Source organism: Colius striatus, chromosome 16 (assembly GCF_028858725.1).
Source record: "Colius striatus isolate bColStr4 chromosome 16, bColStr4.1.hap1, whole genome shotgun sequence".
In the NCBI taxonomy this organism is placed as follows: domain Eukaryota; kingdom Metazoa; phylum Chordata; class Aves; order Coliiformes; family Coliidae; genus Colius; species Colius striatus.
Window position 1 is genome coordinate 16,187,686 of NC_084774.1, and position 20,898 is coordinate 16,208,583.

Sequence of the window (20,898 nt, forward strand, 5' to 3'; positions counted from 1 at the left end):
GGTTGTGTACAATGAACTGCACACCGTATTTTTTTCTTTGTCTTGGTTTATTTGAGAAACACGGGCCCATGGCAAAGCCAAGCCTGGTTTGTTGTTGTAACTAGGCGCTGTTCTAAGCAAACTCGCCTGCTAGCTGCAGAGAGCTCTTGTGAATAGTTAATGGAGGTTGCATAAGACCAGAAACTCTTTGAACCTTGCTGAAACCAGCAGTCATGCTGGTAGTGCAGGGAGTACCTCTCTTCCTTGTGAATTGTGAGGTGGTGATTGTCCAGGGACATGGAGCAGTCAAGGCCAGCAGACCCATTAGGTCATCATGTCTGGTCACCTCAGTATCATTTGTCAAACCCTGTAATGAGCCCCATAGCTTGTGTTTCAGGAAGGCAGGATATGTGGATGACATCAGTTCCACTGAATTACAATGCTTCAACTGAGTGACAGCAAGAAGTAAGGAAACTATCACTTCCACTTTTGTTCTTACAAAATTGAGCCTGTCTTTTAATTGGAATGTTTCTGGCTGCAGTTACATCATGTAGTCACTCAGGTTGTTCAAAAACAGCAAATATGAGCCCTGGGTTTTGATTAAATCGCAGTTTAGATGATGGTATTGTGTTTTGCTACAGTTTCCACTGGTTTTTTTCTGTGCTAGCAGGTGATGCTCTGCCTTTCCTGCCCTGCCCTGCATCCAGGGTCATTCTGCACTGTCAGCTGCAGACCCTGGTGTAGGCTTGGTCTGAGATCTTGAGCTCAGAGGAAATACCAGAGCACGCTCAACCTGATGGTGCATCTCAACCCTTGTTGCTGTTCTTCAGAGGGACACACAGCACATACACAGCCACACATGTGAAGCCAACCCCAAATTTGGCTGGCAGGACAAATGGTGCCATGTCACGATATGCAGGTTAGCACAAATAACCTCATCACACCAGAAACGTGGTGTCTGTTGGGAAATGTTCTGCCTCTGTCAAGGTCCATGCTGACATGACTGCTGTCTGTCCCTGTGGGTGAGCAGGAATGCTGCTGTGGGCTGTGGGGATTGGGGCTGTTGCCTTTCTTTGTGGTTTTCCTGGGCAGATGGTTTCTACATGCTCAGCAAATCCATTGCTCTCGAAAGGTGCTGATCCATCACACACACGTAGGCAACTGCACAGCACCTCCACAACAAATCTGATGCTTCCAGAAGGTGTTGGTCTTGCAGCACATTCACTGTGTGATGGACAGAAAAATGCTGTACTTCTTCATGATTTTTGCTATGTGGCAGCACAGCTGAGGCTGCTGTACAGCACTGCCATCCAGCCTGCAAATCCCAGCCTGCTGTAAATAACGCCTCTCTCCAGGTACAACATCTAGGCTTAGAAAGACCATGTATCTGGGGAAATGCATGTAGGCAGCAAGCTCGCCTAGGGGCATGGCATGGTGGCAGTTCGGAAGTAAGTCACTTCCAGGTGCCTTGGAATCCCTTGCACCGAGGGCATTCAATCAATACCTATTTCATACCTGTAAGCAGGGTTCTGCTTATGTCAACAGCTGATGCTTCACAGCATTAGCTGTTTACAAAAATGAACTGCTCTGCAGAGCAAGATATGCAGTGGAGTAAAGATGTATTTAGATCAGATTTTTGTGACTGATGCTGTGTAAATCTCCAAGGCCACTTGAGAGATACTTTGTCCTTGAATTCTGTGGAGAAAGAAGGACAAGGGATTTGCATGTGGCACCTCTGGGCTTTGTGTGAAGGTCATCAGAGGGATGACTGTGGTGAGTGTTTTCCAGAAGACAGTGTGTGAGCAGTGGTGCAGGTGCTGCATTGCACAGGTGTGTGCCTTGCCCTTGCTGGCAGCTCAGCTCTTTGATGCTGGCCTTGTACTGTTGAAATCACTCATTTGTTTTCTTTTGCTCAAGCTGATACCCTGGGAATAGGCAGTGCCGAGCCCTTTCCTTCACCCTGGGCTTCTGCAAGCAGTGCTGGCTGTAGAGCCCTGAACACTGGGGAGCCTGGGGCGGTCTGTGTTTATAGTTTGCGGCCCCATATTCAGAGTCCTGCTGGTGTAGCTGTTACAAGTAAGCCTACATTCAAACCAACTGGCCCCGTGTTTCTCTTTCCACTCCATGCTGGGGAATTTCTGGTTGTTAATTTTTTCAGAAGCACCCAGCAAAGCTGAGTAATGCAGGGAAGCAGCCTCAGGCTGCCTGAGCCTGGAGGAAGTTACACATTCCGCGTTCAAGAAAATGTATGCAAATAGCTTTTCCAAGGCTTCTCATCACCATCCTCGTTGAAAGCAATTAAACCTCCCTCAGAGTGACACTTCCATGCAAAGAAACTTACAGAACCTCGCCAAACTCCATCACAGCCAAATAAATCATTGGAGGCAACGATTCTGGGCTCTGAACTGTTGTTATCCAGATGAGGCATAAATCAGTTGCAGCAGCAAGAGCAGCGGCTGTTTTTAGAGCTGGTAAAGGTCTCTTTAGCTTGACTTCACCTTTTCTTCCTGCTTTTGCAAAGGCTTCAGCATCAGATATTTATAGAGCGACAGCAGGAGTCCCACTGCAAACAGGAACCAATCAAGCATGAAAGAAAATCATTAGGATTTCCTCAGAATAAAATAATTGTAGTAAAGGTGCAAATGCTCCTTCAGGGAAAAATAAAAGCGTAGGGCACAAATGGTGCCAGTGCGAAAAGCAGGTGGTAATTAAGCCTAGAGGAGAGGGAATCCGAAAGGGCGGCATTGATGGCTCTAGCAGATCGCTCTCACGGGCTGAGCTGCTTCCTGAGCCTTGATTCAGCACGTGCCGCGGCCCTGCTGAAGCTGATGACTTTTAAATGGATATATCGTGGGTTATCAGAGGGGAAAGGGAGTGTGGCTGAAGCAGGCGCCTATCTCACCCGGCACCGACACGCAGTGTGGCTGTGTTACCCGGCTCATGTCAGCACCATGTCAGTGCTCCACAGAGGAGGAAAACAGACAGAGTATGGTCCTGCCTGGTGCCCACCACCATGCAGCTGGCAGCTCCCACAGAGCTGTGCAGTGGCTGTGACGGGGAGCTCTTCCCACAGCTATGTTACAGCTCATCACAGCAAACATTTAGCCAGGCAGTCACTGCTCGGGGATTGCTGCTGGAGCTGGCACGTGCAGGCAAGCATGGGACAGCAGGGCCAACTCTCCAGCCCTGTGATTTTCGTAGACACCTGGTAAACAAACACCCAAGGTCCTGTTGGCTGCGGAGCACAAAGCAAGCCTTCCTTCCCCTCATCAGATCAAGACGAGCAGGAATCACTTTGTGCAATGTCCATTGCACTGCCTCTAAGCAACAATCACCAGAACACAGCCTGACCTTGCTATGATTTTTAAGAGAAGTGAAAGGCTGCACACGTTTTAGGAAAGTCCTACAAGCCCTTTCCTTGTACATCAAAAGGCAAATGATTACAGAGCAATGCCTGGGTGGTCAAGAGATTCAGCTCTTTGCCTTTCTAATTAAAGATTTAGCCCAGTTAATCAAAATCCAAGCTGGGAGGAAGGTTAAGATGGGTGGAAGCCTTTATACATTGCTCCAGCAAAATATCCAAATATAGCCACAGAATCAATTAGGATTCAGCTGTGTAGCTGGAAGTGCAAGGAGGTGTCCAGAACGGAGCCGTTTTGTAGGGTCAGCTGAGTAGTTTGGCACTGCTCAGCAATTAAGTGGAAATGGTTAAAATCCCCTCGGCTGTAGCTATTGAAGGTAATGGGCTTTTTTTTGCTTCACATCAGAAGAGTTTGTGTGCTATATTTGAAACACTGTATTTAATGTAGCTGTGGAAGTTTCTTATTCACCATGCAACGGTCTTCCCCGCTTGGGAATCCAATTAAGCCGCTGGCTTTTGCGAGTTAATTTTGCATTATGTAATTATGAGTTAATAGAAAGCAATTTCCTCCGAAATGTTCTTTTGTTCCTGGTTGTCCTTGTCTCCAGATTTCCAGAAGGCAGTCACATTTCTACGTGGTGTAAGGTTCTGAAGTCTTTTTTACAGGTGGCTACAATAGAGGCAGAATTCCATCCCTTTCTTGCCTCCACTGTTAGTTTTGAAATCCAGCTATGTGTCTGAAAGATCCAGATGTTTCTTTTGCATCCCTGTCACCTGGAAAGAGTTAGGCAGACTTTCATTTCTTTGTCTTCACTGCCCTTTCTTCTGCTTTTGCCCCTCATCCTTGCAATCCCTCACAGACCAGGGAAGAGCAGCACTCTTCCACACCATCCACAAGCAAGGCTGGACTCAGTGACCTCCTGGTATGTTGAAAACAGCCTGTTTATTTTCTGAATCTCATACAATTTGGGCTATTTGGCAATAATTTAGCCCAGCCATCGTCACATTTTTTTTAAGAGGGATGTTTTAAAGTCATATTTTAAAATCTGGATCAATTACTTACAGTAAATTACACAATAATTTTATCTCTGGTCTGTTGAAGTTTCCTGCCTTGGGAAATTTTGGAAAGTACAGCCTGATGTGTTCCCTTAGCAGAATATTTAGATCTCAAAGGCATTTTATGAGTGATTGCACAAGTCCACTTTGATGGGGATAGATCATCAGCATTCAGAGGTGGGCTGACGCAGAGGCAACAGAATCAATTATATCTCTGCAAAGTGCCATGACAAGTCTAATATTTTAGCCTGTTTTTCTGACACAGCCACCTTCCAAGTGAACATGGAGCTCTGCAAAATGGTTTTTGTCAATCTTGGCTCCTTTAGGGAGCTATGACACATCTGTTGACTGTGGTAGAATGAGCCATCCCTATGGTTAGGCACACGTACAGGTGCTATTAAGATCTGAGTACTAATAGCCTTGTTAGAAAGTAGAGTCACTGGCATAATCTGAGGACTGGTCTACAGCAATCCTGCTGGCAAGGAGCACCTTGCAGCATTCAGTGGAGTTTTTCCATCTTAATAAACAAATATCTGCCTTTGGTTTCCTCTCTGTTACTCCTGACACATAGATGTGAGATAAAATAGTAGCGCCCATGGGTGGCAGTGGTCTGACACCCAGCTGAAAATGCCAGGGCCACTTAGGTGTGCTCTCATTGCCAAACTCCGTACACACCCTGTTGTGTCTTTCTGAAAACCTGCTGCATCAATAATTATGTCTATCATCTGCCCCAAAGCATACTGTATGCTAAGAGAGTATTTATTATATACCCTGTGTCTGTGGATGTACACATAGAAAGTATTTACATTCTTACTATACATGCATCCTCTGTGTCCTGCTCTTACTCAAGATATGACTCTGTGTTGACTTTAAATGGAGCTGGAGCAAGCCTTACATTGCAAAGAGACTTCAAGTGAAAAACAGAGGGAGCACGTTGCTTTTACAAAGCCGAGAGCTGGTCAACATCCAGTCCATCCCAAGCCTCCATCTCTATCTGAGCAACACAACTCAGGTTCCTACTTCACTCACAAACTGTCAGGCAGCAAAGAATCCAGGGAATATCTAAAGTAAACAGCACTGTCGAGCAGCCGGAGGGCTGACAGTGTGCAATGCTGACTGTCCTCACCTTTATAAATGAGGCGTTTTCCTAATCACAGGATAGAGTCTGTTCTGGAAAGTCTCTGCCATTGGGGCTGAAGGGACCAGAAGCTCCAGAGACTGTGAGAAAGACCACAAAACACTACTGAGGGCTGTGACATCCTTGCTACAATCTATCCTTTGTCAAAGTGGCAGAACAAAGATTATCCTCCCAGACTGGATAGTCCACGTCAAGCCTCTGTGCAGTGACAATAAAGGATGTGAAGTCAGAGCAGGGCAGCTCTTTAAAAATCGTTTCAAACCCCAAACCTGAGGATTATGTTCCCCACAGCAGCCCTTTTGCCTGTCTGCCTGCTCTGGGGTCAACTCTTGCATAAGGCTCAGATCCCCAGCCTCAGATCCCCAGCCCTTTCTGTTCCCCGCTGGCCCTTGGGAGCACATGGCATGGCCTGGCCAAGGTGTGAGACCTCGGGGCACTTTCTGGGCAGGTGGGTTCGCTCCTGGCAGAAGGCAGCCCCTGGCCGCCCTCTCCCATGGTAGCTGGGTGCAGGATCCAGCCTGTCAGGCATCTGGCATCAAGACTGGGCAATAATAGTTGCCAGGTTGTTCTCCCACATAGAGCACTTGAGCAACTGTGTTGGTGACACTGAAAACGCAGTTCCAACCTCTCCAGACTGCGTGTGATGCAATAGAGCTGGTACCCTCCCTCCCAGCACCTCTCTTGCACTGGGCCAGCCCCAAGCCATCAAAACAGAGCTCTCCCTCCAGTGATGCAGAATGCTTTTTATGTGGAGACATGCTCTAAGGGTGCAGCTACCTCTTCTTGTGAGTGTACGTGCACTGGCAGGACCCGTCTCTCCCTTCCTGCTCATGGCCACGCACTAACAGACCTTACCTTCCCCTTCGGGCTGCTGGCAGTGCTGCTCACAGATACCCTCCTTAAAGGGTCTCAGACACCACCAGTACTGCAGAAAGTGGGACTTTGCTTATCCAGTACAAGCTGGGAGAGAGGGAAAGAGAGAGCAGCTGGTGCAGGCTGGAGCACGGCAGGTGGAGGAAAGTGGTGGGGCAGAGCTGGGACTTCCTGGGCATGAGTCACCGTCACATTCCTTGCAACAGCCCTGCTTGGATGTGCTCCCGTTCCAAAGTCCTACCCTGGCCCTATGGAACGATCCCAAACTTTTAAACTTCCTGTTTAATTCCATTTTATTTTATTGGAAGAAGAAAAGGGTGGGAGAATGGCTTTGACTGGTGTTTCTGATCCCTCAGCTGTGATGCAGCAGAGGGGAAGAGTGGGGAGAAGAGGGAAAAACAGAGTAAGGGGAAAAAGCGGGGGAAAACAAAGTGGGTTGACTGGGGACTGAGCTGAGCCCTGGCAGGTGAGTCAGAGCCTGGCAGCAGGGCAGGCATGCCTTGGCATGGCTCCGGGGTTTCCCTGACTCCACTCCTCCGTGACAGTCCCCATTGTGGCAGCCTGGGCCTGGCATCGAGTTTCTGGGTGGCTCCTCCAGCAATGTCATTGCTAATTAAATATGTTCAAAAGCTTAGATTACTGGTTGCAATGATGTTTCACCTTTGACCATGTCTGCGTCAAACAAATCATAAACCAAGCAAGAAACATTCTTGGGTTTCCTTGCCCAAGGCGTCCTTTTAAGAGTTGGGAAAAAATGCTGTTTTGCAAAGAGCAAATCCAACAACCACTTGGCCACACAGATCTGCTGGAGAATTGGGGGCTCCCAGAAATTAACAGGGCTCAGGATGTAATTTATTCAAATGAAGGTGGTGGTAAAGTGGCAATCCTGGAAAATGAGTACCAGTTTCCTTGTTCCTAAAGTTCAGGCAGCTCTACGGAAATCTCTGCTTTCCTCCCCAGCCTCCTGTCTCTTGAGGATCCCTTGTCCTTGAGACCCTTCTATGCCTTGGCACATTAAGAAAAGAAATGCCTTACCTTTTAAAGAGAGATTTCTACTTTTCTGCTAATCCCTGATCTTTTCCACTTCATTTTAATCTCTCTCCTCTGGGAATCTATGTATCTAACAGGAGTGTGTTAGCCTCCCATGTGTGGAACGTGGGAACTGTTTTCTTTGTGTGCCCTTACTGCACCCAGGCTGGAAGAAGGGCTAATCCTTCCCGAGGTTACCGTGACACACGGCTGTACCTGGAGAGCCCTTTAACCTGACATCAGCCGGCGCTGGGCACCCCTGGCCCACAGCTGGGCACTCACTACCTGGCTGGGTCAGAAGCCTGGATTGAGCAACGTCTCGTTCCCGGCCAGGGAGAGACTCACCCCTGGGGTGCAGAGACCGTTGGGGTCACAATGGGCTTGTCCTGGCAGATGGTCTGTCCCCATCTCCCATCCCACAGCCTATTGTTCCTCCAGGCCTTTCTTGCCCTCCCTAGGTGGAGGCAGCCAGACCCTCCTGCATGCCTTGTCCACAGCCCCACTTCCCGCTCTGAGCCTGGATCCAGCCTTGATTTTCTCACCTCTATCTGTTGATGAAATAAGGGATTACATCTCCCTCTGTCTTCCTCCAAACAAAGTCTGAGTTGCACAGACCCTGCAATCATAAACAAGGCAAAACCCGCACAGCTCTATGGACTGGACTGGGCCCCATCTGCTCTGTAGCTGCTTCCTTTGGCTCCCCTGATGAGGACAGCGCTTCTTTGCTCCTAGTTTTTATTTTTAGGTATCTCCATATCTCCTTCCAACTCCTCCTACACACATCAGAGGAGCTGCCCACAAACATGTGCAAAACTACTTAATTACTGTTTAACCGACTGGGCTGCTGATTGCTGCTAGTGCTGATTATTATGTTGATGGCAATGACTCTGTCCCTTCTTTACTTCCACCCATCTGTGCCCATCACCTCCTCTCAGGCTGTGCTTCCTCCTGCACAGAGCCCGTGGGGCACTTAGAACGGCCTTGAGCAGACCCCTGCTGCCTGGTGGGCTGGGGGAGGCGTGCCAGCTTTCGCACTCGTGCGGTTGGGTGTGCCAGGTTCACAACTGGGTGTCCCATCACCATGACTGGGTGTCCTAGGACAATGGCTAGGTGCCCCTGAGCTGAGTGTCCTGGAGCTACTGACAGGAGGACCAAGCCCATCAGTGGCACCCAGGACCAAGACCAGGTGTCCTAATGCCGCTGGTGAGTGTGGGAACCATCATCGGGTGTCCAAGGACACTGAAGGTGCGCCGGGGCCACTTCCTAGCGTGCCAGAACCATCAGTAGTACCCGAGGACCACGGCTGTGTGTCCTAATGCCCTTGGGTGTCCCAGGACCACGGCCGGGTGTCCCAGGACCACGGCCGGGTGTCCCAGGACCGCGGGCAGGTGCTCCAGGACCACGGCCGGGTGTTCCGAGGCCGCTGCTCGGTATCCCGGGCCCACCAGAGCTGCCGAGGCCGGTGCCTGCGTGCCGCAGACACACCGGCGCGCCCGCAGCCGGCGGCCCGGGCTCGGGGCGGTCCGTGCCCGGCGGCCCCGGGCGCCGCAGCCGCGGCGGGAATTTGCAGCCGGTCCCCGGGGCGCCGCGGCCCGCCCCGCGGCCCGCCCCGCCCCGCCTCATTCATGGGGCGGCGCTGGGCGCGGGCGGCGGCTCGGAGCGGCCCTGGCGCGGCGCCTCCCGCCGGGCCTCGGCGCATGTGAGGGGACGGCGGCGGCGGAGCGGCGGCGGCGCATCGGCCATGCGGTGGCCCCGCGGCCCCCGCGGCGCCTGGCGGCTGCTGCCCCGGCGCTCGCTGCTGGCCGCGCTCTTCCTCTTCTCGCTCTCCTCCTCCTTCCTTTACTTCGTCTATGTGGCGCCGGGCATCGGTAAGCGGCGGGGCCGAGGCCCGGGGCTCGGGGTGGGGACGCGCCGTCTCCCGATGGAAACGCTGAGTAATCCGCGCTCGGCGGGGCCGCGGCATCCCCGGCGAACGCAGCCCGGAGAGGGGCGGTCCGGGCCCGGAGCCCCCGGCTGCGGCTTCGCGGTGCCCCGCGGCTCGGCGCTGGGGAGAGCCCGCAGCCGGTGGAAGGAGGGAGGGAGCGAGGGAGGGGCTTCCCCGCGCGGGAGGTGGGTGCGCGGCGCCCCTCGCGCCCCTCGCAGCGGGCACACGCGGGGCCGCAGGTGCGCGGGGAGCCGCGGGAGGTGCCGGCCGCGCTCCCCGCGGGGCTTCTCCGGGCTGGCGGAGCCCGAGCGGTGCCGCTGCCGGAGCCGAGCGGGGGGCAGCGAGCCTGCTGCCTGCCCGCTACCTGCCCGCCTGGCAGTTTGTTTGGAAGAAGTGGAGTGTTGTGCAAGTGTTTGCTGTCTCAACTCTCTCTCTGGTGGAAATCATGCTCCTTTTGTCAAGTAGGAAGATGAGTGTGTGTTTTAGTAGGAGAGTGTATGCGTTCCTGTCTTCGTTCTGATAGCGTGCTTCACAGGGGACTGGAGCAGCAGAGCAGCTAGTACCTAGTGCCGGTGGCTGTGGGGCCGTGCGCCCATCTCCAGTGAGACACGGGAAGCCTCGTGCCTCAGAAAGCAGCTGTTGTCTTCGTATGGTGTATCTTATTTCTGCAGGGAGCCAAGGCTTGCGGTTTGGCCTTCAACCGAACTTTGGCAACAATTCATTTCTATTAAAGCAGTCCTTTCAAAGGAAATCTTGCGAATGGGAGTTTCTCCTTGAAATGTCATTGGTATTGCTTGTGCCATTCCTAGCTTGGACATCCCAAGGAGATCGCTGTGTGCTTTTCAAGGTGACTTCTGTGTGTTTCTATTCACAGATGATGTCCCTTGGCTGCCACTGGGCTTTGGGAGCCTTTCCTGGGGCTCAGTATGGGTTGGGTGATGTGAAATGAGCCCTGCTGCTGGGCACAGTCTGAGTGAGGACAAGCATCTTGGGCCTCCTCGTGATGGTCCAGGGCTTTACTGTCCCAATGGGCTGACCGCCAAGCTCCTTGCGTCCGTTGGAAGAGACTTTCACACCGGTGCTAATGGGTGGTGCAGCTGCCGCCTGCTCCCTCTCGTTCTGTTCACGTGCTGCTGGGGGCCAGCGATTGTTTTATCAGATGCATCCTGCAGCCCTTTATGGGGCAGACACAGGGAATGTTTTCTCCAAGAGCCATGGTGTGGCTGTGGATGAGCTGCTCTGGTCCCAGAGGGAACAGCTGTACAGTTTGAGAAGGAAACTTCTCTTATAAGGACGGTTTTGTTCCTTTTTTAGTTATCTAATTCATTTTTTCCTGCTTCTTTGCGATCACCAGTCCAAGAGGTGCTGGAGATGGTGTGGGGTATAAAATGCTTTTTAAAACCTGTTCTGTGTCCAGAGGCCATTCCCTGGATGGACCTTGGATGACAGTCATGTCCCACCCAATGTTCTTGCTGTCTGTGGTGCTGGAAGAGGAGGCAGAGAGGTGAAGATGGGCCCTGTCCCCACCCGCCCATGGATGTCAGTGTTGTTCTGAGTCATCTCCCCATCAGGTGACAGAAGATCTTCCTTTTTTTTTTTTTTTTTTCCTTCTCTCTTTCAGCCAAAAATGTTCCATCACAAAAACCCAGCCAAGTGTTCCTGGGGCAGCTGGGCTTATCCTCTTGACACTTAGAAGGAGTTGTTTTTTGGGCCAGAATGGTAAGGAGGAGCTTGGAAGAAGAGCGAGTGAGAGAAGACATGAGCAGAGCTGGGGATTTTAATAAGCTGACTGTGTGGTATGTGATTGAGGGATGCTGCCAGTGGTGTGTTCTGTGGACCTCTGGCCTGCCCACCACGACCTTGTGTGTTGGGGTAGGGCTAGGCTGATTTTCTCTGACTATTGAAGAGCCAAGAGAAGCCTCTGATCTTCCAGGATGTATTGGCAAAGTGACTGAAGAAGGACTTGCAGGTTATCAGCTGAACCATGGGCAGAAGAGCAATTAATCTATTCCTTGATTGTACCATAATTTCAAAGATTCAGATAAACAGGACCTGAAGCTGCAAGTGAGCTTGAACCAACTGAAGCCTAGGCTGGAAGAGCTTTTATCTGCTGTATGCTGCAGGTTGCTAGGAAGGGTCTCCTACAGCAAACCTCTGTTCACAAGGGTCAGCAGCTGGCAGCACCAGGGCTGGAGCCAGCCTGCTCTACCCAAGCAGCATCAGCTCTTCTGGGTTGGAAATGTCCCCGTGGTGTGATGGCAGCAAGAATCTGGGCATTCCTGTGACAAAGTGTTCTGTCAATGTGGTGAGGGGCAGAGCTGGGCTGTGCCTGTCCCTGAGCTCCCAGTTTGAAGGGGGGAAAAAATTCATCAGTGTTGCTGAGGCTTGTTGTGTTTGAGCAGTTGTGTGCCAGTGCCAGGAGAAAACTGGGACAGTTCCACTTCTGGGTGCTGTCTCAGCGCATTGGTGTGGAACTGGCACTCCTGCTGGCTGGAAAAGCTGCAGAACTGCTCCTGGTGCCCTTTGGGGACAGAGAAGGGGAGCCTTGCCTGAACTCTGGGTTGCCTACCCTAGTGCTGGCTTGTTGCCCAGCTGGCCGTTGTGCTTGGCTCCTTGCAGCCCAGGTAACGCCAGCACGGTCTCAGTCTGCTTGAGATGGAAATGCAGGAAGAAATTCGTGTTTGTTGTCAGCACACTTGGTACCTACAGGGAGTCCAGAGCTTTTGGGGCTAGTGTTTGTGTTGTGCTTGGATTTATGCAGTTCCTGGTGTAGCTCCTTGCTTCTGTCCATCATCAAGGTTTCCTCCTGCGGAACTGAAATTTTCTTGTGGCCTCAAGTTTGTGCAGAGCGATCCAATGTAAACAGCCAGTGCTGCCTCCTTCCCAGCTCATCCAATACCTGCCTGTCTTCCCTCACACACCACCCTAACAATTTACATCCCCAGGCTCCCAAAGCCACCTTGAAAAGTAAACGGCCAGAGCCCCAGCTGATGGCACAAATACAGCAGACTCCCCTTTCATCCAGCGCTGTTCCCCGGCGCCCGCTCGCTTTTGTCCCTGCCGTGGCTGGGGTGATTATGTGGGTCTGTCTCATCGTGGCCATTGTGTGCTGGATAAGGCAGCCGATTGTTCAGCTCCGCGGTGAGCTGGGGCTGAGGCACGGCAGGGCTGCTGGGGATGCAGTGGCTGGAGGCTCCAGGAGGTGCTCTCATGGCTGCACGGGTCCCTGCTACTCTGGAGCCCTGTAAGGCAGCAGATATGAGGTGATGCCTGCATGGGTCGGGAGGTGTTTTTTTCTTGCTGCCTTGGTTGAAGGTCTTGCCAGCAGCAGGATAAAGGGCTGTGAGGCTCAGCAGCAGCAGCAGCAGCGTAAAGGACTGTGAGGCCGACTGTTTTGATTACGAGAAATCACACTGGCCTCATCTTTGGAATAAGCAGAGCTTGGCACTAGTGAACTGTTTTGTCCTACTCTGAGTCCAGCAGATACCTCAGCAGGTTTTTTGCAGGGCCCATTCTCAGCACTGAGGATTTTGCCCTCCTAGGATAGCCACCCTTGGTTCCTCTTGTGTGTTCAGAGGGAATGTGCAGAGAGCTGTTCTGTCCCTGGACCCTGGTGTTGGAACACGGATGGCACAGGCACAGAGAGCACACTGACTTGGAGGTGGAACACCTCAAAAAACTATTTCTGTTTAGTCCTAGCCTCTGCTGCTGAATGCATCCAGGGGGCTGTGGATCTTCCCAGGAGCTCTGCTACAGTCCCTGCCTGTCCTGTGTTTTCACATTGTGATGGCTTATATGGCTTTCCTAAAAATGTCTGGTTTTATGCTCTTTTAACAGGGCCTCGGAAATCGAGGGAATTCCTTCCTGCTGCTGAAAACAGTAATGCTTTTACAAGCTGCTTGCACTGCGAGTTGCCATTTCATCTTGGTAACTCTCCCTGCAACAGCAGGAATTTCTTAGACCTTAGACTTGGACCTCATGGAGAGAGTGGGTGCTGGGAGGAAGGTCAGGAGCCTTCCCTGATGCTCGGATAGCTGCAGGTAGCTTTTCCCTTGTTGTCTCTCCAGACATGGGAACACTTTTTGCTTGTTTTTAAACTTAGGTTTGCACAGGAGTTTTACTTGGTTGGATCTGATGCAGGAAAATAATGCAGAGAATTTAAATTATTGGGTGAAAGATTGTTACCTTTGCAAGAGAGCTGTAATTCACTGTGGCTTTACTTCCTCAAAACTTACCAGGCATTGCTCCTGACTGGTCATGCAGGGCATGACGTAGCAGTGTTAGCTCTGAATTACATTTATGGGGCAAGAACTTGATTTGAGTAGGCTGGAGTGCTTTTGAATGCTATTCCTTCATGAGGTGTGTGGTGGACAGCAGAGCAGTGCTGCAGAGACCAACAGCTTCTTTGTACAGCTCGTTTGTCCTTTGGTCACTTGTGAGATTATTATATGGCCTGATGTGGCTGATCCAGTTTGATTGTTTGATGCATTGGCCTGGCAGAACTCTGCACAGAGGAGTTCCAGGGGTGAAAATGGCAGAAGAATTCTCTAGCGCCAGCTTGTCCCAGGTTGAAGGGAACACAGTAATGTAGGAAGTGGTTGACTTCCACTTGGTGGTGAGGGATGGAAGAGAAGTGGTGGCTGTGGTCAGGGCAGGGGGATGGTACTGTGGGGACACGGAGCTGTGGTTGGTGGGTCCAGGCGAGGGTAGGGGATAGGTCGTGTCGGGGGGTGAGTGGCTGCTGCTTTTCCCTTCTGTGCATTTCTTGTGGTGGTGTCACTGAGGAGCCTGGTTAGACTTGATGGCTGGTGGAAGAGAAGGCAGAAGGGGGGTGGCAGAGCAGAGCACTGAGGCAGGGAAGGCCTGCTGAGGCAGGGTGCTGGTGCCTGATCCATCCCAGAACCACGCTGCTTGGCTGTGGTGGTCTTGGCTCGCCCAGAGCCTGGGTGCACGTGCCCTTATGGCTTTGCCCGTGGCTTGCTGGGTCACTGGGCAATGCCTGAGCAGGGACAGAAGCTGAAGCTGCAGCTCAGAATAATGCAACAAGGTCTGTCATAGTCTTGGCTTTCATCTTCTAGCCCTTCCTCTGTAATGCAAGGGAGTGTGACATCTTACTACAAAACACTAGCAGCACTGCCATCCTTCACCCTCCCCTAAAGATCTGCCAAGCAGCATTTAACAACCTAAGGAAGGAGTAACCCACTGAGGGTTGCAGTCATGGGATCAGTGTTGAGGGTAATAGGAAATCCTCGAGTGCCCCTTGGTACAAGAACTTGAGCTCAGGGTCTCCTGTGCTACCCGTGGAAGGAGACTGGTGGTGACTCTGGGAAATGGCTCCTTTGATAGCACTGCTTTCTTCCAGCTCTGAGTCTCCTAAAAGGCACGTGCAGGCAGCAGAGTGGCTGCAACCCTGCTTGCACAGAGCTGCTCCTGTGCCAGTGCATCCAAGGTACTGTTGGTGCAGAGTGTTGCTTGGAGACCACCTTTTGGCCAAGGTTAACAAATTACAAGGTTTCTTTTGAGGGCAGGTGAATTACTAGGTTTTCTTTGCCTGTAAGCACTGGTGTTGTTTGTCAGGCACATCTGGTTTGGCGTATTTTGCTGGTGGCTCGCTGGGTGTTGCAACTGCAGCGAGTCCGTGAAGGGTTCACGTTCCGTCTGTCGGTCACTGGAAGGCCTGGCTTGTGGAAGTTGATTGGCAGTCACAAAGACTTCCACAGGCTGGTTCATTTCTGCAAATTAAATGCTTCAAAACTTCAATAATTTGCAACAGGTCAAATCTCAAAGCAAAAGAGTTAGTGTTGTCAGCCCAGACTTCCAGGAGACCTGATCTTCGTGGGCTGGGGAGGCCGTGGCAGGCCAGGGCTTCAGCAAGCACTCGGTCACTTCAGGTGGCTGCTGGGTATGGTGGAGGTAAGGGCTCTCACACTGCTGCCTTGTTTCCTGAGCTGATTGTCTGCTTCTTTTCCAGGTGGACTTGTTAATTGCATTAACTCAGGCAGCATCTGCTCTTCAGGGTACACTGAGCACCCCAGGGACCACTGCAGGGAATGGAGATGAGCAATGTGGGGAGCTGTGTGTTTGCACTTGTTCCTGTTTGAATGCTGTTACTGTTGGTGGATTTCAGTATCCAAGCAGTGCATGAAGTCTAAATGCCTAATTTTATTGAAGGTTCTGGAGAAGCTCAGCAGGGTGACATGAGTGACCCTCAACTGACTGGGGTAGATGTCGTTTGGGTAAGGCTCTTGCAGAACCCTTTGCTCTCCCGGTGGCAGCACCAAGGGGTGAATAATCTGGCAGGGAAGCTGATACACAGCTATATAGAGTGAGAAAATCTCTCCCTGAACAGCTTTAATTTTAAAGCATCATTGATGCAGTAAAATGTATGTTTATTTTGACAAAACTTTCGCTGAGTTACTTTACTAAAGTTTATTTTCATGCTGTCTTTTCTGTGGTTTTGTCTGACAGCATTTGGAGCACGGGTGTGTGTATTAGGATTGCTAATGTGTGTTTGGAGGTTTTATTCTGAGAGTATTAGTCCTGTTCTGAGAGATGAAGCAGAAAATTTATAGTGGAGTGTGTTGGTGAAATGCAGGGGGGGAAAAAAAAGTGAATGCATTTTTGAGAGATGTTTACAGGGGTGTGTTTTTTTGGAGAACATGACATTGAGAACATTAAAAACAGCGTGGCTTTTAGTCTTACTTTGGAGCTGCTATTATTTTGAAAGGAGAGGTAGATTGAAAAGCTGAAGGGTGATGTCAGTGCCCAGCAGGAAAACAGCTCTGGGCCATCCTCATCTGCTACTTGGAAGGGTCCCAGGGGTGATGGAAGGACAGCACATGTAACCCCCACCCTGGTGGGAAGCAGCCTCCTGGCTTCAGCTATGGTGCAGAACGTGATGGGCAGGGCAGTAGTTGCCTTTTTTTCCCATTACAAAAGGAATTTTCTGGGGCTTCCTGGTCTTGCTCAAACCTAAAGTAAAGGAGCAGACTTCTTGTGCCTGGGGGGCTGGTAGGTTTGGAGATCTTTTGTACTCTTTATTGACTGCTCCCCCTCTCCTCTGCCCTGGTGAGGCCTCATCTGGAGTCCTGTGTCCAGTTCTGGGATCCTCAGCTCAAGAGGGACAGAGAACTTCTGGAGAGAGGCCAGCACAGAGCCACCCAGATGATTGGGGACTGGAGCCTCTTCCTTATGAGGAAAGACTGTGGGACCTGGGGCTGTTTAGTCTGGATGAGAGGAGACTGAGGGGGGATCTCATTAATATTCACAAATATCTCACTGGGGGGTGTCAGGAGGTTGGGACAGCACTTTTTTCGATGGTACCTAGCAACAGGACAAGGGGTGATGGGATGAAGCTGGAACACAAAAAGTTCCATTTAAACATAAGAAAAAACCTATTTTACTGTGAGATGAGGGAGCCCTGGCCCAGGCTGCCCAGGGAGGGTGTGGAGGCTCCTTCCTTGGATGTCTTCTGGACCCACCTGGACACGTTCCTATGTGACCTGATCTAGGTTGACCTGCTCCTGCAGGGAGATTGGTCTAGATGATCTCTAAAGGTCCCCTCCAACCCCTACCATTCTGTGATTCTATGACTGTGGGTATTTTGTATGAAGCCCCCAAGCTTTAGTGCATCTTATTTCACACTTTGCTTTTCCAAGGCATGGAAATATTACTTTAGGGGTGCAAGAAGCTCAGTTTGATCTCCTGCCTCACTCATGACTACACCAGGGAGGCAAGGGGAGTTAGCACTTGCTTGGACTGGGTTTTAGTTAAAAGTTTGTGGTGGTATGTGTGACTTCCTAAAGTGCATTTTTCTAGGTTTTTGGTTTGAGGTGCCAAACCAATGGGCTCTTCCTTTTGCAAGTCTGAAGTTGTGTGTGGCAATCCTGGGCTAGCACAAACCCGTTTAGAGCCTTCACCCTATGAGGGTCTTGTCCCTGGGACCCTCCAAAGAGGCTGGTCAGCACTCCCACAGCATCCCTCGCATTGGAGTGGACCCTGGCCAGGGCACTTGTCCCTATCCCTATGGCCCTCTCTGCAGGGGAGAGGCTGCTTGCAGGAGATGTAGGTTCAAATAGCGCTGTGGTTTTTTTGGGGGGAGTTGTACCTCAGTTTCTCTGCTCGATAGAATCTTGCTGTGTTAGAAAACCACTGTTATCTGGCCCTGATGAGCAGATACATACCTGTGGTGCTTGCTTGGGCTGTGTGTGAGACGGTGCCTGCAAAGCCCTTCCCTCCATTGTGCTCTTCTAATCTGAAAGGTAAAGGTTGGGAAACATTTCTGTGTGGAGGATACCACTGCACATGTAATGGAAGAAAGCAAATACAGGCAAAAAGCCCATTGCACAGCTGCAGGTTGGACTATGGTATAAGCAGTCTTCAGTTAGTGTTTGCTTGCATATCTAGGGAATTTTATGGCAAAATAATTGATTGGTTTTACTTGAATGCTGTCACCATACAAACAATTAAAGAAACCTCTTGAATCCTGGCACTGCATTAGCCATCTCCATTGCTTTGGAGAGTCTGGGGACCAAGCTGTACTGAAACTTTAAATATGCTGATACGCTGCCAAAAGGCTCCTGTGCAGGGATCAGAGGGTTACGCTGCAGGAAGAGGACAAGCTGGGGGAGGTCTGTGTGATTCCTGTGATAGGGGAGTGCTTGCTGTTAATTTGTGGTGTCTCCCTTCAGCAGCAGGTTGGGAGAGGCTGTGTCATGAGCAAGGATTTTGGATGCAGAGTGGTGAGGATGGCTACGTCAATGCTAATGTTTAGAAAGGGCCTCTTAAAAAGAATGTAGAAAGCATACAGAATAAAAGAGGAAAGCAAACACTGCAGTGCATCAGGTAGTCAAGTGCTAACTGACACTTTTTTTCCCTCACCTACCTGTCAGGAAAAGGGAAGCATTTCAGTCCTGCTCCTGCCTTCGGTGCCCACTGTGTCAGCGGATGTGCTGGCAGGAGGCTGCAGGCTGTGGTGCAGGAGCCTCAGCTGCTCCTGCTAAAACACCCAGGAGTGTGGCAGGGGCAGGGCTGGAGGGCTAAGTGGGGCAGGAGGCAAGGGCAGGAAGCTGCTGGGAGTTGGCAAGTGATGCTCAGAACACAGGTGAATAAACTGACAACGGCTGTATTCCAGAGGCACAGCCCAGAGCTGTCGCATCATGAGAATAGTGTGGGCCATGCCCTAGGTGTGTAGTGTTTTCTGCACTAGGGTTGCAGCAACCTGTTTCCAGACAGAAGGTGGATATCAAGTTCCTTGGCAAAAGGGAGATTCTCTTGGAGCCAGAGACCCCGTGGAGGGGCAGAGGGTGGCCTGAGGCTGCTGCCCTGTGAGTGCAGCCATCTCCCTCAGGAGTGGGAAAGGCTTTCACGCACGCAGCTCGCTCTTATTCTGCAGTCACTTTTTTTTCCCCTCAGTGTTTTTCCAACTCATGTCTTGCTGCCAGAGTCCATATTAATAATGCATGACTTTTTTTTTTATGGTGCTTCCTTCCCAGCATCCCTTTCAGCTGCTGAGTCAGAGAAGATTCTTATAGCAGCAACCTCTGAAGTGCTGAAATGCCCCTGCAATGCTCAACTGCTGTCATTTCTCGTCCCAGCTCCTCTGCAGGCAGCCCTTGCCCAGCTATCGGTGAGGATACCAATGCCAAAAGGCTGAATCCTGCTACACCAGCTGGTGACTGGTGAGATCTGCTCTGCTGAGCCTTCCTGGCTAGTGTTTTATTAAAGCAGATATTGTCTCTGTTGGCTGCCTCTCTTCTGTTTTGAAATCCTGTGAAGTGGTTTGGGTTTTTTTTTGTCCTGATCTGCCTGAGACTCTGCTTTGGGATTGTGCCCAAGACCTTCTTTTTTTCCTCTTCCTTACTAATTCTTAAATCAATTTTTTTTCCTCCTCCCTGCACTCGCCCTGAGATCTGTGCCTGCGGTTTTTAAGGTAATTGAGATGACAGAAGCCACACAATGTGTTAACATGGTTAAATTAACTTAAAAACCTTCCAGTGGCTGTTGAAACGTGCCTGGCTGCTACAGGAAGCCTGAGAGCTACTAATGCAGCATGGAGCAGGGATTTGCAGGGCTCCTGCCTCAGGATTGGGATCAGCCCCTGGCGGGGGGGGGGTCACTTCCCTGCAGAGCTGGTTCCCACCTGCTGGGTATGAAACCTGGAGGGAAATAGGAGCAATAATATCTCTTTTCCAGGGAATTTGTCTTCTAGTGACTGAAATAGTAAATACACTGTAATCTCAGGGGCAGACCTCCTGTCCCATATCCTAGGGTGATTTTCTGTTTGGGTGGACACAGCTGCAGGGGAAATCACTGGTGGGGAGTTGAATCACAGTGCTTTCTGTCCCAGACTGGGAAAGAGCATCCTCATAGTCTTCCACTGCTTGATATTCTGCCTCTGTGCCTTCTGAAAGACTCACCTGTAAATGTATAGAGTTATCCCATAGCCAAGTAGGAGTGGCCCAGGGAGGGAAGATTTCTCTTTGACAGACTTCCCAAACTGCCTGGTTTCCCTGTGTGCCACTGTTAGGAGTGGCACCAGCATATGTGCACCCGTGCTGGCACCTGCACTGGATGGGTGGAGGAGTGGAGAGAGGCAGCCTGGGAGTTGTAGGGAAGGGGTGCTGCCTTTCCTTCTGACAGCTGCCAAGAGCTGACCAGAGCAGCCAGACAGTGGTTCCCCTTGGGAGCGGGCTGTGTGTGCAAGGCTGACCCTGGCTGCTCACCTCCATCTCACCCAGAGCCAGGCCTTTACCTGACAGTGGGGATAGTTGCTTTGGTCACGGTGTGCTTCCCAGGTGGCAGCCCGGTATTTCTGCTAAAGCTGCACAAATGCTGTGCTACTGATTCATTCTTCCCAAGGAATGGGAAGCACAACCCATATGGTGTGTAATTTCCCCAGAGCTGTAGCACGTCCTTCCATGCTGCAGCCTGGCTCCCTTGAGGCTACTGCTGTCTCTTGCTATGGGTTTTTTAGGGCTTTGCTGGCTGTTAGGTAGCCACTGGCCTCAGGGCAAGCCCAGGGACCCTTCCAGCAAGATGGTTACCAGCTCCTTCATGAATGATTTTTTGCCCATTGCAGAGGGAAGCTTTAGAGAAGGATCCCATGAACTTCTGTGCCTTGGTTCTGTGTGGACCTGGTAGAGCAGTGGTAGCAAGCAGTTTGCATCCTTGCCTCAGTCACCAGATGCCCCAGGGCTTCTACCTGCCTGGACCAGGTCCCTGAGTGGCACGTTCACGCTGCAGGCAGCCCCGCATGCCTGGCAGGGAACCGCAACGCCACCCACAACTAGCGAGACGAGCGACTTGCTTCTCAGCTAACAAGATTTAGGTGGATTATGCTATGTATTTAATCAAGGGCTAAGCTCATTGCCTTATTTGAAATGGATCAAAGCCCTGGAAAATGCTGGCCTGGAGAGCATCTATGGAGTGAGACTGTTACTGAGCTGTGTTTCTGTGTGTGAGGCTTGCTTTCGAAGGAGCTGGCGGGTTCTGCAGACAGGTTCTGGACCGTGGCAGTGACCAAACACAAAAACAGAT

The 20,898-nt window shown here is 51.1% G+C and overlaps 1 protein-coding gene across 1 annotated transcript in view; it reads left to right on the forward strand.

The window, feature by feature from the left end:
* Window positions 1-9,177: 9,177 nt before the first annotated feature.
* B4GALT5 (beta-1,4-galactosyltransferase 5) overlaps window positions 9,178-20,898 on the forward strand; it is a 39,727-nt gene continuing 28,006 nt past the window's right edge. Inside the window, exon 1 of the mRNA XM_062008952.1 lies at window positions 9,178-9,304. Within this exon, the coding sequence (XP_061864936.1) occupies window positions 9,178-9,304 (127 nt within the window). The remainder of the gene's footprint in view (window positions 9,305-20,898) is intronic.